Below are 20,365 nucleotides of genomic sequence, written 5' to 3' on the forward strand. Positions count from 1 at the left end.
TGCACACTAACCGAAGAGTGAACGGAAGTCAGTAGTGCACGCATTTCCTTAAAGACAAAAGACTTTCAGCAGTTAAGGGATAAAAGCTGCACACCAGCAATGCCCTGTAGATGTACTAGGCTGTTGTTCACCATTGTTTACCGTAGGGTGTTTCAAAAAAGGAAGAGGAATGAGAAGCTTTACTCATGCATTTTGGTCTGCAAATGGCTGGCACATAAAAATGCAATGTAATGAACACCACTGACCACTGTCTGTCTGTGGCCTTTCTTGACAAGTCTGTTTATACACTGTCAGACTCACATACAGCATCTTCTCAAAGGGACGCTCTATGGACTAAAGTATTGGGACACCTGCTCATTCATTGTTTCTTCTGAAAATAAGGCAATTATAAAGAGTGTCTCCTGCTTTTGTTGGAGTAACAGTCTCTACTGTCCAGGGATGAAGATTTTCTAGTAGATTTTGGAGCAGGAACATTGCTGTGAGGATTGGATTTGATGCATTCAGCAACAAGAGCGTTAGTAAGGTCAGGATGTTGGATGATGATCACCACCCCACCTTATCATCCCCAACTCCCCAACTCATCCCAAAGGCATCAGATAGAACACCATCATCATCATTCCAGAGAACACAATTCCAGAAAAATCCACTGCTCCACAGCCCAATGCTGGGGGGCTTTATACCCCTCTTCTAGTCCACGCCTGATATTAGACATGGAGCCAATAGGTTCATATGTTTATCGGCTCCAGAGAGTCCTAATCTATTGGCATTACTTCTCTCTAGAGGGACTAGACAAACTGTGTGGAGGCATTGGCACGTCGGTGTCAGCATTAGGTGCAACTTAAAGTAGCTGAATGCTTTTATCAGAAGGGGTGTCCACAAACATTTGGACACATAGTACTTGACTGAGTGATTATGTCCTTCATGAATTCCAGCGGTGCACAGAAAAAGTGATTGGATTCTGATGAACATGTTCAATAAACAAGGCGTTCCACGCACTTAAATGGTTCTTGGGTTGAACATAACTAGTAAACTTAGTATAGAACCTTACCCTTATGTTGAGGTTCTTAAATCTTTCAAATAGTTTTGCAATAACTGTGTGTTCTAACCAAGAACCATTAGTAACCTTTATTTATTTAAGTCTTTGGGATGTTAGGTCTCATTGGGTTCGTAAACATGCAGCATTTATAACATTAACTTATCCAGGGAGGCTACTCGTATTACAGAGGCGGGCCAATGCGGTGGCAGGAGTGCAGGAATGGTAGCTCACTGGCAGGTAGTGTTGTTGCATCACACCAACCACAAGAGCACTGTAAGCACAAGTAGTTATGCATAAGCTTGAGAGATGCACACACACAATAGAAGAAGAAGGTCAGGAGAACGAGTAAAGTTTTGTGCTAATAGACTATGCAAGGAACCAGTGGGAGATGGGTTTTTTACTCGATAAGCTTGCGGTGACCCTACAAACACTTGTTAATTGTCAGGTTACTCTGAGCACTCGCTGTATTTCACACACAGTAACATCATAGAGAGAAAACTGCTTTGGTTTAAATGAATAATGATGATGATTACATTGGTTTTATTATGTTTAATTATCATAATCTATTATTATGTATTGTTCTGTTCATTTATCAAGTGTGTTTTGGAACGCTTCAGCTTTTAAAGCCTTTTCCAAAATACAATTTTAGCCGATATTATCTAAAATAGAGAGCAGAAATGAGCAGAAAGGGCTAGAAATAAAGGTGCAGACAGAAAAGAAGGAAATTTAGACATAGCTTGTGGCCCCTCAATCCTCAGTCTGACTCATTGTTGTGATTATGGGAAACATCTGATAAACTTTGGCCATCGTTGCTTCCTGCTGCTTTCTCATTACTGAGCTGTTGAATGAGGTGCAGGTCAGCGTGAGAGTTAAGAGTTTAGAAACTTGAATAACAATAATAACATTAAGTTTTGAAAAAACTGCAATAACACTCACACATTGTATTATTTGGCATTTATTTGAACCATGTGCATCGATTGTGGTACATTAAAATAACCCTATTCAAAAACCACAAACAAATATAACATTTTAAAGGTTCATATCAGTTCATATCAATAGAAGCAAGACAGCGAATACCACAGAGCAAACAATAAGTCATCTTTAAAATCTGTCATGAATGATAAAAAAATATAAAAAGTTAGACTTGAAGGCTTTTTTTCTTTCTTTCAATGGGCTTGACAAGAGTCGACTAAACCCACTGGCTCATTACACCTGATCTGAACCAATCGTACAGCTGCACCGAGAAAAAGAGTGAATTCCCACCAATCAGACAAAAGGAACCCCAGCACTATCCGGGGTAAGTGGCTGTCAGTGTGATCTAATTGGCCCTTAGCTGATGAGGTTAGAGCGAGTGCTTTGGGACAGATATCATGCAACATGAATACACTGGCAGTTTCCTAGGTGAAGAGCCCTTACACGATCTCCCGGGTCTTCCTAATGGCACAGCACAGCATCATGCTAAAGACCATCCCGAAGATCTGCAAAAACAGGCAAACACTCGTTTAAAGGTTTAGACATTACATAGCATTTTAACCTTAAATCAGCAGCTTCAGGATCATGCCGATGCTCCACTGACTGTCACAGGGAGAATGGCGTCTCGGGCCGGAGCGCTGCTGCTGCTACTGCACTATGGAGCTTTGGTGGTGGAGCTGCAGGAGGAGAACCTCTCTCCAGAACTGCTGTATAACACTGTATAACCCATAGGGTCATATTAGTGTAAAATCCTGTAGCATTACTCTACCGCCTCAGTCCACATGCCTCTCTCCCTTCAGATGCAGTATAGCTGTCCATGAGGGGGCGCATGGTTCAAAGCATGATTTGTCTTTACGAGAGTGGTGTAAAAGTGAATTACACTCCCAAACTTTAGGCAGAGCCCAAAAGCAAAAACACACATTCTCACACTCAGCTACTTTAAAGACAACATGGTATTCAACCATGAAACCTTTACTACATGTTATATGTAAAGTTTGTGGAACTGCGATGGACTGGCGCCCTGCCCAGGGGCTATTCCGGCCAATGATTCCAGGAAGGCTCCAGACCCACTGCAATCCTGACCAGTGAGAAGCATGAGAATGAGATAGGTGGATGTAAGTTCATAGAAAGTCTTACCATGATGACGCCAATTCCAATACCAACAGCTCCAATGATGTGCAGCTTAGAGTTGAAGACTTCATCGATAGCATCAGGACAGCTCTGAAATGACCAAAGACAAAACAAATAAAAAATTAAGGTGCATTTAAACAATAACCAGACATGCAAATGCACAAACACAGTCTAGTCCCTGTATAGAAACACTACCAATAAACTAGGACTCTCTGGAGCAGACAAACATGAACCTACTGGCACCATTTCTAATGCCACTCATGGACTAGAGGGGTATAAAGCCACCCAGCATTGAGCTGTGGAGCAGTGGAACTACTTTTGGGATATGATGGGAGCTGGGGATAAGGTGGGGTGGTGATCATCATGCAACATTCTGACCATGAGATTAACTAGGACACTGTTGGAGCTCATGAGTACCCATTATGTTTACCTTGATAATAAGGTCATCCAGGATGTCCTTTTTGGGGCAGGTGTCTTCAAGAATCTTCAGGTCTTCGGCTGTGTTGGAGGGTCCGCAGCAGTTCAGCTAAAGGGGGATAAAGGCATACTGATTTAGACTTTAAACACAAGAAAGAGAAAGAGAGAGAGAGAGAGAGAGAGAGACACACTGATAAAGAAAAAGAAATTGATAAATACAGAGAGGAGACTGAAGCTCACCCTGTGCTGGATCAGACGGAGGGTTTCTTTCAGAGCGTCTTGCTTGTTGTCTTTATAGTTGTTGTAAGTCTGCCTGTAGAACTGAGTGATGTCATCAACAACCTGTGGCAGCAGAGAGAGTCAATAGAGCTGAAAAGCAACATTGATGCCTTTTGTATTGATTATCTTGATGATCTTGGCATGTGGGTCTGTGAGAGAGCTGAAGAGACCATGCTGACCTTACTCTGGTTGGAAAATCCCCAAATTCCTGCAGCTATTTCCACTGCAAAGATAAGCAACAGGAAGAAGAAGAACTGTGGAAAAAAAGGGAACACACACACACAATCACTGAGATTAGCCAATTCCGTAGTCAATAATGCTGAAAGATTGATGTTTGTACTGAAAAAAAGCTGAAGGGCTGAATCAATTGCAGAGAAAGATTAACAACAGCAAGGAACTGAGACACAAGGGCTGAGCTAGACAGCTCGAAGAAAATGAAAGAGAGAGAGGGGGGGGGGGGCGGGAACAATCAGAAAGATAAAAGGACGTTTATATTTACCAATCCCAGCATGCACGGCGACTCCTGAATGGCTCCACAGCAGCCAAAGAACCCCACCACCATCATCAGGGCTCCTGCAGCTATTAGGATATACACACCTAACTCGCACGCACACACACACACACACACACACACACACACACAATGAGTATCATTCCACATTGGCATACCACATCTCAGCTAACCTGTACATAAAACCACTGACCTGTGTAGAACACATAGGGAGAGCTTTCCCCCTCAAACAGGTGACGAGTCTTGGGATCAAACCTTAGCCAGAGACCCACAGCCAACACACCTGTACCTGCCAACTGAAACACACACACACACACACAGACGTATAAGCAAGACAGATAGGACTGATCGCCAGCATTTATTTACACACACACACACAGACATATATGTGTGTGTACAATCTACTTCAATATACACACACATACACTATGTCCAAATATTTGTGAACACCTCCCCCCTCCTAATTCATGCACTCGACTACATTAAGTTGCATTCATTACTGACACCGATGTGCAAATGCACACACAGCTCCACTAGTTGTAGAGAAGTACTGCCAATAGAATAGGACTCAGATAATCATGAACCTATTGGCACCATGCTGCCTAATGCCAGGCGTGGACTATAGAGGGGTATGAAGCCCACCAGCATTGAGCTGTGGAGGAACTGCGTTCTCTGGAATGTGTTTAATATATGTAATAACACTCTATTAGTTAGAAATATTTATTGATTTAATTCATCAATTCATTTTGACCTAGAACCCTCTGCACTGTCCCATTTTCTGTTCTCCTTTCTGTCCCTGTCCTTTTCCCATTACACCCAGAATGAATAGCTTAATGGCTGTGACATGACACGAACAGACATCACCTGTACCTGCCTATTGCACACTCAAATAAACAAAGGACTGACAGATCTACACACACACACACACACACACATATATATACACATATATATATATATATATATATATATATATATATATATATATATATTGTTGCTGTAAATGCAATACCTATCTATACTATCTATACCTATCTATAGTATTAAGAATTATAATGAGCCACAATACTGTGCATCCCTAAATGGCCGTGTCCATTGAATACCACTGAACTCTGGTTTGACTAAGAAAGCCAGGCCTTCTAGAAACAGTGCATTTTTCTTTTGTATACATTATTAAGCTAGTTTTCTATTTATAGGTGCTGATGTAAGCCAACAAGGACAGAGAGAGAGACAGAGAGAGAGACAGACACAGAGAAAGAAAGAGACAGACAGACACAGAGAAAGAGACAGACAGACAGACAGAGACAGACACAGAAAGAGAGACACAGACAGACAGACATAGAGAGAGACAGACACAGGCAGAAAGAGAGAGACAGACACAGGCAGAAAGAGAGAGACAGACAGACAGACAGAGAGAGAGAGACAGGCAGACAGACAGAGAGAGAGAAAGAAAGAGAGAGACAGACACAGAGAGAAAGAGAGAGACAGACAGAGAGACAAGCAGACAGAGAGAGAGACAAGCAGACAGAGAGAGACAGACACAGAGAGAGACAGACACAGACAGAAAGAGAGACAGACAGACAGAGAGAGACCGACAGAGACAGAAAGAGAGACCGACAGACATAGAGAGAGACAGGCACAGACAGAGAGAGACAGACACAGACAGAGAGAGACAAGCAGACAGACACAGAGAGAGAAAGAGAGAGACAGAGAGAGAGACAAGCAGACAGACACAGAGAGAGAAAGAAAGAGAGAGACAGAGAGAGAGACAAGCAGACAGACACAGAGAGAGAAAGAGAGAGACAGAGAGAGAGACAAGCAGACACAGAGAGAGACAGACACAGAGAGAGACAGACACAGACAGAGAGTGACAGACAGACAGAGAGACACACACACACAGACAGACAGAGAGACAGATAGACAGACAGACAGACAGACAGACAGAGAGAGAGAGAGAGAGAGACAGACACACACACACAGACAGACAGACAGAGAGACAGATAGACAGACAGACAGACAGACAGACAGAGAGAGAGAGAGAGAGAGAGAGACAGAGAGAGAGACAAGCAGACAGACACAGAGAGAGAAAGAAAGAGAGAGACAGAGAGAGAGACAAGCAGACAGACACAGAGAGAGAAAGAAAGAGAGAGACAGAGAGAGAGACAAGCAGACAGAGAGAGACAGACACAGAGACCGAAAGACACAGAGAGAGACAGACACAGACAGAGAGTGACAGACAGACAGAGAGTGACAGACAGACAGAGAGACACACACACACAGACAGACAGACAGAGAGACAGATAGACAGACAGACAGACAGACAGAGAGAGAGAGAGAGAGAGAGAGAGAGAGAGAGAGAGAGAGAGAGACAGACACACACACACACAGACAGACAGACAGATCAGCAGACCGAAAGAAGGTCCAACACACTAACAGGCTAGTTAGTATTTAAGCCCTGGTAAAGGCTGCGGGTGTCGTTGCGGGTGTCGCTGCGGGTTCACGCTATTTCCACAGTGGCGAGTCTGGTGGAGTCTCGGGTTGCGCAACATCAGCCTGTTTAGCGAGTGTGGGCATGTTCTCTAAACGGAGCCCTGGTTTCATTTCAGAAGCTTCCCCCTCTTTCCTTTTCTCTCTCCCTGCCTGACCCAATTCCCTGATTTAAAAACCAGCCCTGCTGAGCAGCAATCCCCATGCCAAGGCTTCTTTACTGCCCACAACACACACACACACACACACACACACACACACACACACACACTTACACACACACACACTTACAATCTGCCCCCCAAGCACAAATCCAGCGCACACATACAAACAGGTTGCTGCTTCCGTGACTTTCTGTTCCTCAAAACCCCCCAAAACAAGTGCGAAAATTCAACAGAACGGCTCACAAACCCAGAAGAGGAGGTTGAAGATAAACATCAGGTATTTCACACACGTTATGCCTCCTGGAAGCCCCATAGTGTTCGCCAGCGGTGGGTTAGCTGCCGCCGATACCCGAGCTAATCCCCTATTGTTTACGGGTCAGGCAGCGTGGAGCAGCACTTCAGCCCTGATCTGCGGACGGAGCGGATACTTCTCTCACCAAGAGCTCCCTGCTACCAGCGGACTAGACGTTCAGAAAGTGTCTGAAAATGAGAAATAAAGGCGAGGCTGAGTTCTGGCCGGGTCTGCTGGTTAGTGCCGGTCCTCTGCCCCCGCTCGTCTCTCCTGGGAAAGCCGCGAGTCAACGATTCACAGATCCAGGAAGTTGCCTTTCGCTCCCCTCCTTCTACCCAAACCCTGCTGCCCTCATTTACACGAGGTTAGCCTCGACTCCCACCATTATAACAATGCACTGAATGTAAAAGCAACAGGTTTATCAGCCTGAGCAGCGTTTATTTGCTGTTTTTGACCAAGTAGAGGGACACAGGGCCAAACTAGGCGAGCTGACTGGCTGCTGTTGTTGTCGGGTGCTGAGGGGCCAAAGGCCGGCCGCCAAGAGGCCTTGACCCGCTGACAGCCCGGCTCATTGTTCACCACACAAATATAAGGTTTAATTATTAATTATTTAGGAATTTAAATGATTTTAATTTAATAAAGCTCAATATCTTTCACCTCAGGTCAAAATAGCTTAAAATTTGCAATCAACAGATACCCTTAAAAACAACAACAACAACAACAACAACAGTAGCAGTAGTAGCTAATAACAATACCAACACTAAATACACTAAATATACAAATAAAAGTACTTATAACAATAATTATAGCTAATAATTATTATAGTTTTACTTTTTACTTATTATTTTAACATACACTAATCGGACAAAAGTATTGGGACGCCTGTTCATTCACTGTTTCTTCTGAAATCAAGGGTGTTAAAAAGAGCTGATCCTGCTTCTGTTGGACTAACTGTCTTTCTACTAGATTCTGGAGCAGGCATTGCTGTGAGGATTTGACTGCACTCAGCAACAGGACTGCAAGTGAGGTCGGGATGTTGGATGATGATCATCACCTCACCTCATCAATCCTCAATCATCCTCAATCATCCTCAATCATCCTCAACTCCCCAACTCCAAATGCCAAAAGTACTGGATGGAGCACTATCATCCATCAGTCCAGAGAACACGGCTCTTCCACTGCTCCACAGCTCCTCAATGCTGGGGGGCTTTATTCCCCTCTACTAGCCCACGCCTGGCATTAGGCAGCATGGTGCCAATAGATTCATATTTATATCTCCTCCAGAGAGTCCTATTCTATTGGCAGTACAGGAATTAGTATAATGTGTATATATGTATAGTGTACACAGGACTATGGTGAGACGATGGGGTTCCCCGAACTGATATCGGGACCTAATGGTGAAGAAGGTGTACGGGTGGTGTAGTGTTGTGCAACATTGGTAGCTAAATGCTCTAAATTGAAATGTATCACCTACTGTCCCGCAGGTGATATTGTCGCTCTCACTTCAGTTGAAGATGACAAATGTATGGTGATGAGTACTGGTAGAAGAAGAAGAAGAAGAAGAACAGTGGGCAGCAGTTGGTTCCTCTTCCCATGTGCTTTTCCTTGTCTAGCACACCCAGTGACTGTAGAAAGCATGGACAACAGATCTAGCGCCTCTGCTGGCTGACTGCGATATGACGTGTAGCTCCGGCCATCCCCAGATGTTCCAATGACAGAACAGCCCATTTCCCATCTCGTCTTTATATCTCCAGTGTCTCCACATTCCAGCAGTTTGTTTTCCCTGTGCTGCTATTGGCCCATTTTTATTTATTTTTTGCTATATCATAAGAAGGCGGAGTTATGCTAAGAAGTGACTGGAGGAGGCCGGCCGTCTGCAGGACCTGCATGGTAGCTGAGTTTACCTGCTCTGAACCTTTACTGTTGGAGCATTACACTTACTGGACAAACTGGGAATCCAGGAGGAAAATCTGCTGTGAGCTACATAAAGGTGGTCTGAGACACGTTTGATCTGGGAGAAGGGGGCGGGTCTTCCTTATTAGTATGCAAGTCTGACTCCGCCTCTGGTCTCTACTGTGCAGACTCTGGTTGCAAGGACATTTCTATGGAAAGGAAGGAAACGGAGGCACGGTGTCCATGTTTTCTGACATTGGTGAAAAATGTGCTACCCACTGCCCCCCAGGCTCTCTCTCTCTCTCTCTCCTCATCTCTGCAGCATGTGGGAACAACATGAATGTTTTATGTTGAGGGACGTTCAGCTGTTCAGCTCTGAGCATTTCTTAAACACATCTTAAATAAAAATGTGGCTTTTATTTAATTGGTCACTGCTAATGACAGTGGGCCTTGGTGTAGCCCCTCAGTACGAGAGTTTTTAACCCCAGAAGTGAATGGAAGTGCCTCACAGACTGGAGCAGGGCTGTGTGCCCCCCTGCGTACTCCTGAATAATGCAGGCATGATATTAAGAGACTGACACTCACACACTGTCCCACACAGAGCGAGAGTGCAGCCTGTAGACTGAATCAGAGACACGCATGCTGCTCCTCCACGACCCACTGCTGAAAAAACAACAGTCTGAACCAGTACAATAGCTGACCAGTTTAGCTCCACCAAGGTGGTTAACCAGTATGACCAGCTTGACCAAACTGGTCCACCAGCTAGGTCAAACTGGTCATGACTTAGCTTGTTTACTGGCATGATGAAGCTGGTTGACCAGCATGATCAAGGTAGTTGACCAGTATGACCAGCTTGGGAAGTCATGTTGGTCATACTGGTCAACTACCTTGATGGTTGACCAGCATGACCAGCTTGACCAAACTGGTCATGACCAAGCATGTTGACTAGCCTCATGAAGCTGGTTGACCGGCATGATCAAGGTAGTTGACCAGTATGACCAGCATGACCAGCTTGGGTAGTCATGCTGGTCATACTGGTCAACTACCTTGATGGTTGACCAGCATGACCAAGGTGGCTGACCAGTATGACCAGCTTGACCAAACTGGTCATGACCAAGCTTGTTGACTAGCATTATTAAGCTGGTTGACCAGCATGATCAAGGTAGTTGACCAGCATGACCAAGGTGGCTGACCAGTATGACCAGCTTGACCAAACTGGTCATGACCAAGCTTGTTGACTAGCATTATTAAGCTGGTTGACCAGCATGATCAAGGTAGTTGACCAGCATGATCAAGGTAGTTGACCAGCATGACCAAGGTGGCTGACCAGTATGACCAGCTTGACCAAACTGGTCATGACCAAGCATATGACTAGCATCATGAAGCTGGTTGACCAGCATGATCAAGGTAGTTGACCAGCATGACCAGCTTGGGTAGTCATGTTGGTCATACTGGTCAACTACCTTGATGGTTGACCAGCTTGACCAAACTGGTCATGACCAAGCATGTTGACTAGCATGATTAAGGTAGTTGACCAGTATGACCAGCATGACCAGCTTGATCATGCTTTACTGGTCCACCAGCCTGGTCAAACTGGTCATGCTGATAGACCATCTAATCCATAAACCCTGAATAAAAAAACATACACTCTACTGGTCAAGAGTTAGACTGACCACCTTGACCATCAAACATCAGCTGAATCAGGGACTGAACACACACTCACACACACACACACACACACACACACTCGCACGCACGCAGCCCTGGAACGAGTTTGCGCGTGGGATTACCGGACTCTATAAATAGTCCCTCGGATTAAACACAATCTGGGATGCGCGCGCTTGGATAAAGACACAGCTATCCTAACCCACTGTCTCACCATCCCACAGCGGGGCAGCGGCGCGCGGAGTCGTGAGTGAGGTCAGTGGGCGCGCGAGCGCGTCACAGGAACGCCATCAAAATTCAAGACTTGTCCCGCCACACACAAACACACACACACACACACACACACAAGCAGACACGGACCTAGACTGAACTGATCTTAGATCAGGGACCCCCCCCCCACCCCTCCTCCACCCCCCCCCCTCGAGAATTACGTCAACTACACAGCAATCGCGAGCCCCTCACAACCACGAGCACAAGCCAGACGCATATCTAAGCACACGAGCCCTCGGTACTGCTCGCGTGCTGCCCGGTCCAGTCCATGGTTTATTCCTTTATGCGCGAGCATTATTATGCTGCATATCAATGCACTCACCCAGAATATGAAATTGAAGGCGAACATTAAGTACTTGACGCACATCTCTCCTCCGGTCAGGGCCGCCATCTCTCTGTCTCTCTCTCTCTGTCTCTCTCTCTGTCTGTCTGTCTCTCTCTGTCTGTCTCGTGCAGCCCGCGACTACGGACAGACCGAGGGAAACGCGCGCTGGGCAGTTTGGGAGAGCGGCGCGCACTCGGCTCCGTCCGTAACACCAGCCTCGTTTCGTTTCCCACCTCTATTCAGACAAGCCACGCCCCCTGCACTGGGATTAGTTCAAACTTTTTCTTTCATCTTGCAAACAGTTATAGCGCACAGGCCACGCCCCCTGCTCTTGGATTTGTTCAAACTTTTTGTCTTATTTGGCAAAATAATTATCGTGACAAGCCACGCCCCCTGCGCTAAGATTAGTTGAAACTTTTAATTTTTCTTTCTTAACGTTATTTGCTAATAATTATTGCGACATGCCACGCCCCCTGCACTAGGATTAGTTGATTTTTGTTTTTATTTTATGTGCATGTTATTATTGTGGCAAGCCACACCCCTTTTACTAGGATTAGTTTACATTTTTAAATATTATTTGCAAATAGTTATTGTAACAAACCACGCCCCCAATAGGATACATGTTCTTATATACGAGTTCTTATATATTTTAAAAAATAAAATTGTAAAAAATTGTTGAAGTTTTTATTATAAATAATTATTCATTATTGTGACCACGCCTCCTCCATAGAATTAGTTAAATTTTTTTTATATATTATTATGTTGACAAGCCACGCCTCCTGCACTTAGATTCGATAGTACAACTTTTTCCTTTTTTTTGTTTGCAAATAATTATTGCAACAAGCTCTTATTAGTTCAAATGTTTTATTTTGTCTTTTTTTTATTTTATTTGTGAACGTCAAGTTAAGTCAAGTCAGTTAAAGCAACAAGCCACGCCCCCTGCACTAGGATTAATCTAAACTTCCCCTCTTTTGTTTTATTTGCAAACAATTATTGTGACAAGCCACGCCCCCCTGTACTGGGATTAGTTTAAACGTGCACCCCCTTTTATTTTATTTGCAAACAATTAAAACAAATCATATAAGCATGCTTTGATCTGCATTTCTGCTCAAATCAGTCGAGTGTCGTTACCATGTGTTTGTTTTACTAGTCCTAGTTTTACTCTTAAACCTGTGAGTGTGAACTATTAGCCAATCCCAGCGCAGGAGGCGGGACGTTATTGGCCAATCACAAAACAGCAGGCGGGATTTGTTGGACTAGAGGTGGGAAATAGCTATAAATAAATAAATAAATAAATAAAGAGCGCTGCTCGCGCGTGCAGCATCTGCCTCGCTCCCACTTTAGGTTCCCATGGCGAGCTGATCTCCTCCTCCTCTTCCTCCTCCTCCTCCTCCTCCTCCTCCTCTTCCTCCTCCTCCTCAGAGCTCCGTCTCGCTGAGGATTCAGTCAGGGTTCAGGCTGGTCTCGTTTAGCCTCAGTTTGGCTATGACGTCATGCCTCTCCCTCCTCCAGCTATAGGTCTGTTTTTGCCAACAGCCTTTTAACCAAGTCAGAAACACTCTACATGTCCAAATATTTGTGGACACCCCTTCTAATGAATGCATTCAGCTGCTTTGAGTTGCACCACATTGCTGACACAGATATGCAAATGCACACACACACACACACACACACACACACACTATTTGTCAGCTTGTCTAGTCCCTGTAGAGAAGTACTGCCAAAAGAATAGGACTGATACATGTGAACCTAATGAAACCATGCTGCCTAATGCCAGGCGGGGGCTATAGAGGGGTATAAAGCCCCCCAGCACTGAGATGGGGAGGAGTGGAGGAACTGTGTTCTCTGGAATGATGGTGGTGGAGCTCCATCCAGTACTTTTAGGATTTGTAGTTAGGGAGTTGGGGATGATTAGGTTAGGGTGAGGTAATCCAACATCCTGACCTCACTAAATGCAATCAAATCCTCACAGCAATGCTTCTCCAAAATCTAGTAGAAGTCTTCTTCCCTGGACAGTAGAGACAGGTTCTCCAACTCTTTTTAATAGCCTTGATTTCGGAAGAAACAATGAATGAACAGGTGTCCCAATACTTTTGTCCACATAGTGTGTGTGTAAAATACAGTGATTCTGATTGTGTGTGGGGTTTTTTGTAGGAACACAATGTGAAATGGTTTGTTTAAGCAATACTCACTTGGCTACAAATGTGTGTGTGTGTGTGTGTGTGTGTGTGTGTGTGTGTAGGATGTGCACTGTGTGCTTTTGGCAGTGAGTAGGATGTCAAAGAGGTACTGCCCTGTGAGAGGAGCCATTATTCTATGAGTATATGATTTTATAAGTGTGTGTGTGTGTGTGTGTGTGTGTGTGTGGCTCTGCTGCTGAGTAATGTGACATGCTGAGTTTCTGAGGTGTTTTTTATGTGCATGCTCTGCAGGCCGGGTCTGTGTGTGCGGCGTGTCTGCGTGAGAGAGTGTGTTTATGGGGGTTATTCATGTTTGTGTTGGAACTCCTCGACTCTGTTGATTTGTCTTATCTGTCTTCACTGCCAGACTAATCCTTTGGTTCCTCCTGTGCCCAGACTTCCTCCTATTGTTCACTCCTAATGAGAACAAGAAAGGAAATCACACATCTCTCCCTCTCTCTCCCTCTCTCTCTCTCCCTCTCTCTCTCTTTCTCGTCCTCCTATAAAATCACGCCTTCGTTTCATGCCAGGGCTCCGGTTATGCCCCCCAGAGTTGTGAGGCACTGGAGAACACGAAACTGAACAGCGAAGAACTGGGGACGGAACGTCAAGACAGGAGACGGGAACAAGGCAGGTGACGAGAGGCCCAGATGCATTCAGTTCTTAAGGTATCTGCACAGTGTGTGTGTGTATGTGTGTATATCTGCAGGTGTGTTTTAATACAATATATAGAGGAAAATGGGGGAACCTGGAGTATTGAAGGTAATGCAACCATTGCAGAAATGCCAAAAATTGACATGATTGCAAAATAGCATTAAAATGCGGCAGAATGATGGGGAATAAAATATAGTACATTGCCTTCCATTAAAAGTTAAGAAAGTTTTTCTGTCTTGTGTAAAGTTGCTATTTTGGAGATGCAAGGAGAATTTTTTTTTTAATTAAAAAAATAAAGATATATATATATATATATATATATATAATGGAATATTTTAATGGAATATATATATATATATATATATATATATATATATATATATATATATATATATATATATTCCATTAAAAGTTAAGAAAGTTTTTTTTCTGTCTTGTGTAAAGTTGCTATTTTGGAGATGCAATGAGAAAAAAAAAAATATATATATATATACATAATATAATAATAACATAATGATAATGAATGGCACCGTGCTTTTCAGAGCTAAAATCATTTGGGCTCGAAAACCAGACCCATTGTCCATTGTGCTGTTCTGACTCAGGGCATGTGAGTTCCATTACACTGCTTAAAAAGTATACAACATCAGACCAGAACACTGCACTGCTGTACGTTTCCTGCAGACGTTCTGCAGTTATCTATCCCAATCCCACGTTCTTATATAATCAGCTGTGTTCGGATAAATACTGCAGATTGCTGTAGACTTGGACGCACTCTGGGAGAGACAAAAACTCGCCAAAGAGTCTAAAATCCTGCACTTAACAGTAATTAGCTGTTATTTTTGCTGGGCGTATTGGGATAATGTTTGGAACGGTCTTTTGTGCAGTATTGAGGAGTTTTTTTAGGGGGTGTGGGATCTCCCAGCATCTCCCAGATTTAGTCAACAGGCCTTTCTTTTTAAATCTATGATTCTTTGTATTGTTATTTTATATACTGTTAATAGCATATATACCCTAACCTTGTGTTATATGTTGTAGTTAGACAGATTGCTCTTCTTTTATCTTGTGGTGCCATATGAAGCCACACTTGCCAGATTTGCTGTCAGCATACTGATAAAGAACAGCACACCTGCATGTAGCTGCTATCTGGCTTAGTGTTCATTTCTATGTTTGTAGTTTTAATAATAATAACAGTTCATTGTAAATAAAGCAAATAAATAGCTGGAATTCATCAGTGTGTATCATATACCTGTAATGTTTATTAAGAGTATGAGTTAAAAAAGTACAAATATACAGTCTGATAACTCTATCGTCAGTATTATACTATACTTTGAATACGTACAGTAACTACTGTATTATATAATCACAGTATTATTCTGTAAATATGAATGACAGTGGCGTCCTTTTACAGTGCCCTGCAGTTCCATTAAATTCTGTTGCCACTTCTTTACTGCAAAATTGACAGTGTACTTCTAACAGTGCATCAGATGGTTCCAAATACTTTAAAGGTGTAGTTTGGCCAAAATTACATGTACACAATTTTTCCCTTATATCTCAAATGTAGTCGACTAGTCAAGGTATGCTTTGTTTGCAGAGTTTGTTTCTCTGGTTTTGCGCCGGCGCGGTGTGGTTAACAAGTAATGGGCATGTATAGCCATGCATGTTATACACCCGACACTGCACGGCATTAACATGAACCCCTTTAATGGGTTCATTAGGGACTAGACAAGCTGTGTGTGTGCATTTGCACATCTGTGTCAGCAATTCCACAAAATCTAGTAGAAAGTCTTCTTCTCTGGACAGTAGAGACAGTTACAGGACAGCAGGATCAGCTCTCTGGACTTTGGTCCATATAGAGTAAGAGAAAAAGACGTGCGTTGGATTTCCAGCAGAACTACTGCTTTAAAGAGTTAAATAGGGAAAGTTATGATTGCTTTGATTAATGAAAGATGTTGAGATTAATGTTTAATCAAGCCCGTTCTGCACGTTTCTCACAGATGGAGAGGCCTCGGCTCAGAGGATGGAATGCAGTCACGTGGCTTTTCTTCCTTCAGTTAGCAGGCAAGTGCTTTCCTGTTTGTACGCCCGTCTAATGTGCTGCCTTTCTGAAGTATGCTGGGCTTGTCTTCAGCGTAGACACATATACTGCACAGAAGGTTCAGAACAATGTGCTTCAGACAGATGAATCTTCAGTCTTGCCCTGATATGTTAGTTCTCCTTGCTCCCCTCACGTGAAGATCTAACTTGTTTGGTCTGTTTCGGATGGTAGATGCTGTATGGTGGAGTCTTCTTGACTCATCTTGTGGTTCTGCTGTTGGGATGATCTTGCTAGGATGGCCTCATCTGGTCATGTTGGTCAGCTGTTCCACTTGTAAATGATTTAGTGCAACAGCGGCTGATCTCTAACAGTTCTGAGATCTTCTTAAACCTCTTTCCAGACTCATCTACAACATCTCCACCCTTCTTTCTGAAGGCCTCAGAGAGCTCTCTGGATCTGGCCATGATGGTGATCTTCTTCACCTCTCACTTCAACCATCAATCAAGATCAGACCAGACTAAACGTCTGAGGTTTAAATCAGACTCCAGACTCCTCCAGAATAATCCTCTCCAACCATGTTCTGATCCTTTGCAGCTGATGTTCTGCAGCTGGCTCTAATTCTACACATTTGAAGGAGTAATAATTGTGTGTGTGGCAGGGGTTCGAATTTTTTCCTTATGAGAAAATTAAATTTATATTAACTCCATTTTATAAATGATGATAAATAAAGACGTTTCTTCAGGTGTGTGAGTTTAATTAGATTACGTCCACATAAAGATCAAACGCCCAGACGTGAAGGTTTTCACTGTATGAACATGCATGTGACTGTGAGACAGCAAGGCTGAGAGACAGCATGTGTATGACTCTCTCTCTTACCTCCAGGCTGTGCATTAGTGGAGGGGGCCGGTCGCTGCAGCCTGTTTGGTCGGCAGCACGTACACACCTTTGATGGAGTCATTTATGAGTTTCCTGGGGACTGTAGCTATATGCTGGCTGGAGACTGCCATCACAGGACCTTCTCAATACTGGGTAACTCCACCCTGCCTACAACACTCACATTCTTTCTCTACATGCTTTATGGTCAGGAGCCATGAATGAGTTTATAACACATCTCTCAGCACTGGCTACTTCTGTTAACATCCAGGTTCCTTGCTTTGTCTGAGAGTGTGTGAAAGGGTAGGAGGTGTTCAGGCATGCTTATTGCAGACATTGAAGCCAGACAAAGCCAAAATACTACATATGACAAAAGTATTGGGACACCTGCTCATCCATTGTTTCTTCTGAAATCAAGAGTTAACTATAAAAAGAGCTGATCCTGAGTACCTTTTGCTACTATCCAAGGAAGAAGGCTTTCTAGTAGATTTTGAAAGAGCATTGCTGTGAGGATTTGATTGAATTCATCGACAAGTGAGGTCAGAATGTTGGATGATGATCACCACTCCACCTCATCCCAATTCCCAACTCCAAATTCCTAAAAAAAGTATGAAGCACCAACCATCATTCCAGAGAACACAGCTCTTCCCCTGCTCCATAGCTCCTCAATGCTGGGGGGCTTTATACCCCTCTATAGCCCATGCCTGGCTTTATTAGGCAGCATGGTGCCCATAGGGTCATGTTGATCTGCTCCAAAGAGTCCTATTCTATTGGCAGTACTTCTTTACAGGGACTAGACAAGCTGTGTGTGTGTGCATTTGCACATCTGTGTCAGCAATGGGTGCAACTTAAAGTAGCTGAATGCATTTTCCTGAAGGTGTATCCACAAACATTTAGACCTATAGTGTAGTGGAGCTTTACCTAGGTATCTAGTCTAGTGTTGATGTTGAGGACAAATTAAGCACAGTTCGTCCCTCTGTGTGTGTGTGTGTGTGTGTGTGTGTGTGTGTGTATAGGTGATCTCTCTCATGGCAGAAGGAAAGGTGTCACCGTTTTCCTTGGGGAGACCTTCGAGTTGCATCTGTCTGTGGAAGGAACCCTGTCGCAAGGAGCAGAAAGGTGGGTGCTGCTGACATACACTCACCAAAACAAGGGTGCTTTGAATGGTTCTTTGCACTGAGGAGAATTTGAGACCTCACTGGTCACTCCATCTCCAGAAGCTCGAAGCCTTGGTGTTATCATGGATGATCAGTTATCGTTCTCAGCTCATGTTGCAGTTCTAACTCGGTCATGCAGATTTCTCCTGTACAACATCTGGAGAACTCCACCCTTCCTCTCTAGAGAGTCGCCCAGTTGCTCAGATGTTCAGTCTCTCATCACTTCGAAACTTGACTACTGCAACTCTCTTCTCCCTCTGCGCACCATCAGGCCCCTGCAGCAGTGCGGGTCGTCTTCAGCGCTTCTAAGTTCAGCCATGTTCAGCTCCTCCTCCTCTGCTGCTGAGTTCTCTCTTCACTGGCTTCCTGTAGCTGCTGCCCAGGTCATCAGATTCAGACCCCTGACTCTGGCCTACAAAGCCAAGATTGGACCAGCCAGCCCCTCCGTACTTGATGGCGATGGTCAAAAGCCCATCCGCACCGAGAGCCCTTCCAGCTTCAAGTACGGCTCGGCTCGACCCGCCATCCTTTAAGATCCACGGAAGACCAGCGTCCAGACTTTTTACTGTCCTGCACCGAAGTGGTGGAGCAAACTTCCCCTGGGTGTCCGAACAGCAGAGTCCAGCGCTTGCTGTCCTCAAACCCAGACTGAAGACCCTCCTCTTCTGAGAGGACTTGGGTGAAGAGAAGAGTATTATGGTCTCCATATTGACTTGTGTTTAGTAGAGTCTAAGATTAGAGGATCTTTGGATTTTTGGAAGTAACTCTGGAGACGAGCGTCTGCTAAATGCCATAAATGTAAATGTAAATCTAGAACCACTTTTGCTCCCAAAAAGGAAAAATCCATGTTTAAAAACCCTTTAAGGGTCTAAAGAACCTTCATTTGGCGTAAAGGTTCTTCACCAATGTAAAGATTCACAGATCTCTATGTTGGTTTATCTAATATGGTTTATTATGGAACCAAAAGTGGTTCTTCTTTGGCATCACTGAAAGAACCATTTGTGGCACCTTAAGGGTCATATGTATCTATTTAAGACCACCTGTTCCTGTGTGTGTGTGTGTGTGTGTGTGTGTGTGTGTGTGTGTGTGTGAGACAGGCTCCCGCTGCCATACGCTTCTAGCTCAGTGTTTGCAGGCTTTGAGCTGGGCAGTGTGCGTCTTTGGAGCGAGGAGTTCGGCTTCTCCATCCGCATCGACCCGGCACACAACATTCAGCTCACCCTTACCAAGCACCATGGCAACCTTACCTGTGGTCTCTGCGGCAACTACAACGCTGTCCCTGGTGACGACTACACTGCACAAGAAGGTGAAAGATGGTTTAGGGGAAATGGGTGGAGACAGCTTCCGCAGACTAAAGTACAGGAAGTTAGTGTGTACTTTATCAGGGCTGTGCGGGGTGTGTGTGTGTGTGTGTGTGTGTGTGTGTGTGTGTGTGGTTAAGTGCTGTAAGTGTCATTCACCAGCTCTGAGGTCCAAAACTGCTCTGAGGTCCAAAACTAATCACTCTGGTCCACTGTGTTAAAAGTGGTGCTATCAGACAGATCAACGCTCAGGGTAATCACAGAGCTGTTGGGTATGTGGGTGGATGTGATGAGTGTACATGCGTGTGCTTACGTTTTGGGCCGAGAGGAAGTGTATAAGTAGAATAGGTCATGCATTTTTTTAACTATTTGAACTTTCAGGGTTTTTTATTTAATAGGTTAAATTATTAAACTGTATATATAATATTTATTTTTGAAAAGCTATATGCCTTTAAACCTTTGCTGGTTGTTGTGTAAGGTTGTTTATGTTCGTGTTTAGGTTTTGTGACAGAGGATCCGTACGACTTTGCCAATTCCTGGGCTATGAATGGAGCATCAGAAGCATGCAAACGTGTAACGTCACCTGATCAGACCTGTAACAACACAGGAGCCTCATCCAGGGTCAGTCACCAGCCTTTACCCTGCAGACAACACAGACCTCATCACATGACAAGATACCCGACAATAACCCATAAGACCAATAAGCCAAACCCTGTGCTAAGA

General features: G+C 44.1%; 2 protein-coding genes across 4 annotated transcripts in view; one reads left to right on the forward strand and one right to left on the reverse strand.

Moving 5' to 3' along the window:
• Positions 1-1,975: 1,975 nt before the first annotated feature.
• On the reverse strand, positions 1,976-11,669 carry cd9a (CD9 molecule a). Of its 3 annotated transcripts, none has more exons than XM_072695165.1 (8): positions 11,440-11,669; positions 4,540-4,642; positions 4,335-4,432; positions 4,015-4,089; positions 3,797-3,898; positions 3,570-3,665; positions 3,146-3,229; positions 1,976-2,514 (listed from the first exon to the last, which is right to left on the reverse strand). In XM_072695165.1, the coding sequence occupies exons 1-8, from the start codon at positions 11,506-11,508 to the stop codon at positions 2,449-2,451; spliced, it is 693 nt and encodes a 230-aa protein (XP_072551266.1). In that variant the 5' UTR covers positions 11,509-11,669; the 3' UTR covers positions 1,976-2,448. The 3 variants fall into 3 exon arrangements, with proteins under 3 accessions (XP_072551266.1, XP_072551268.1, XP_072551267.1); XM_072695167.1 differs by lacking the exon at positions 11,440-11,669 and adding an exon at positions 8,764-9,914; XM_072695166.1 differs by lacking the exon at positions 11,440-11,669 and adding an exon at positions 7,245-7,735.
• A 2,504-nt stretch (positions 11,670-14,173) lies between these two features.
• Positions 14,174-20,365, forward strand: part of vwf (von Willebrand factor) — a 42,217-nt gene continuing 36,025 nt past the window's right edge. The window contains exons 1-6 of the mRNA XM_072694621.1: positions 14,174-14,290; positions 16,271-16,334; positions 17,194-17,340; positions 18,201-18,303; positions 19,439-19,647; positions 20,142-20,263. Coding sequence (XP_072550722.1) covers positions 14,273-14,290; positions 16,271-16,334; positions 17,194-17,340; positions 18,201-18,303; positions 19,439-19,647; positions 20,142-20,263 — 663 coding nt within the window. The 5' untranslated portion in view covers positions 14,174-14,272. The remainder of the gene's footprint in view (positions 14,291-16,270; positions 16,335-17,193; positions 17,341-18,200; positions 18,304-19,438; positions 19,648-20,141; positions 20,264-20,365) is intronic.

The sequence above is a fragment of the Salminus brasiliensis genome, chromosome 13, assembly GCF_030463535.1.
Source record: "Salminus brasiliensis chromosome 13, fSalBra1.hap2, whole genome shotgun sequence".
NCBI lineage: Eukaryota > Metazoa > Chordata > Actinopteri > Characiformes > Bryconidae > Salminus > Salminus brasiliensis.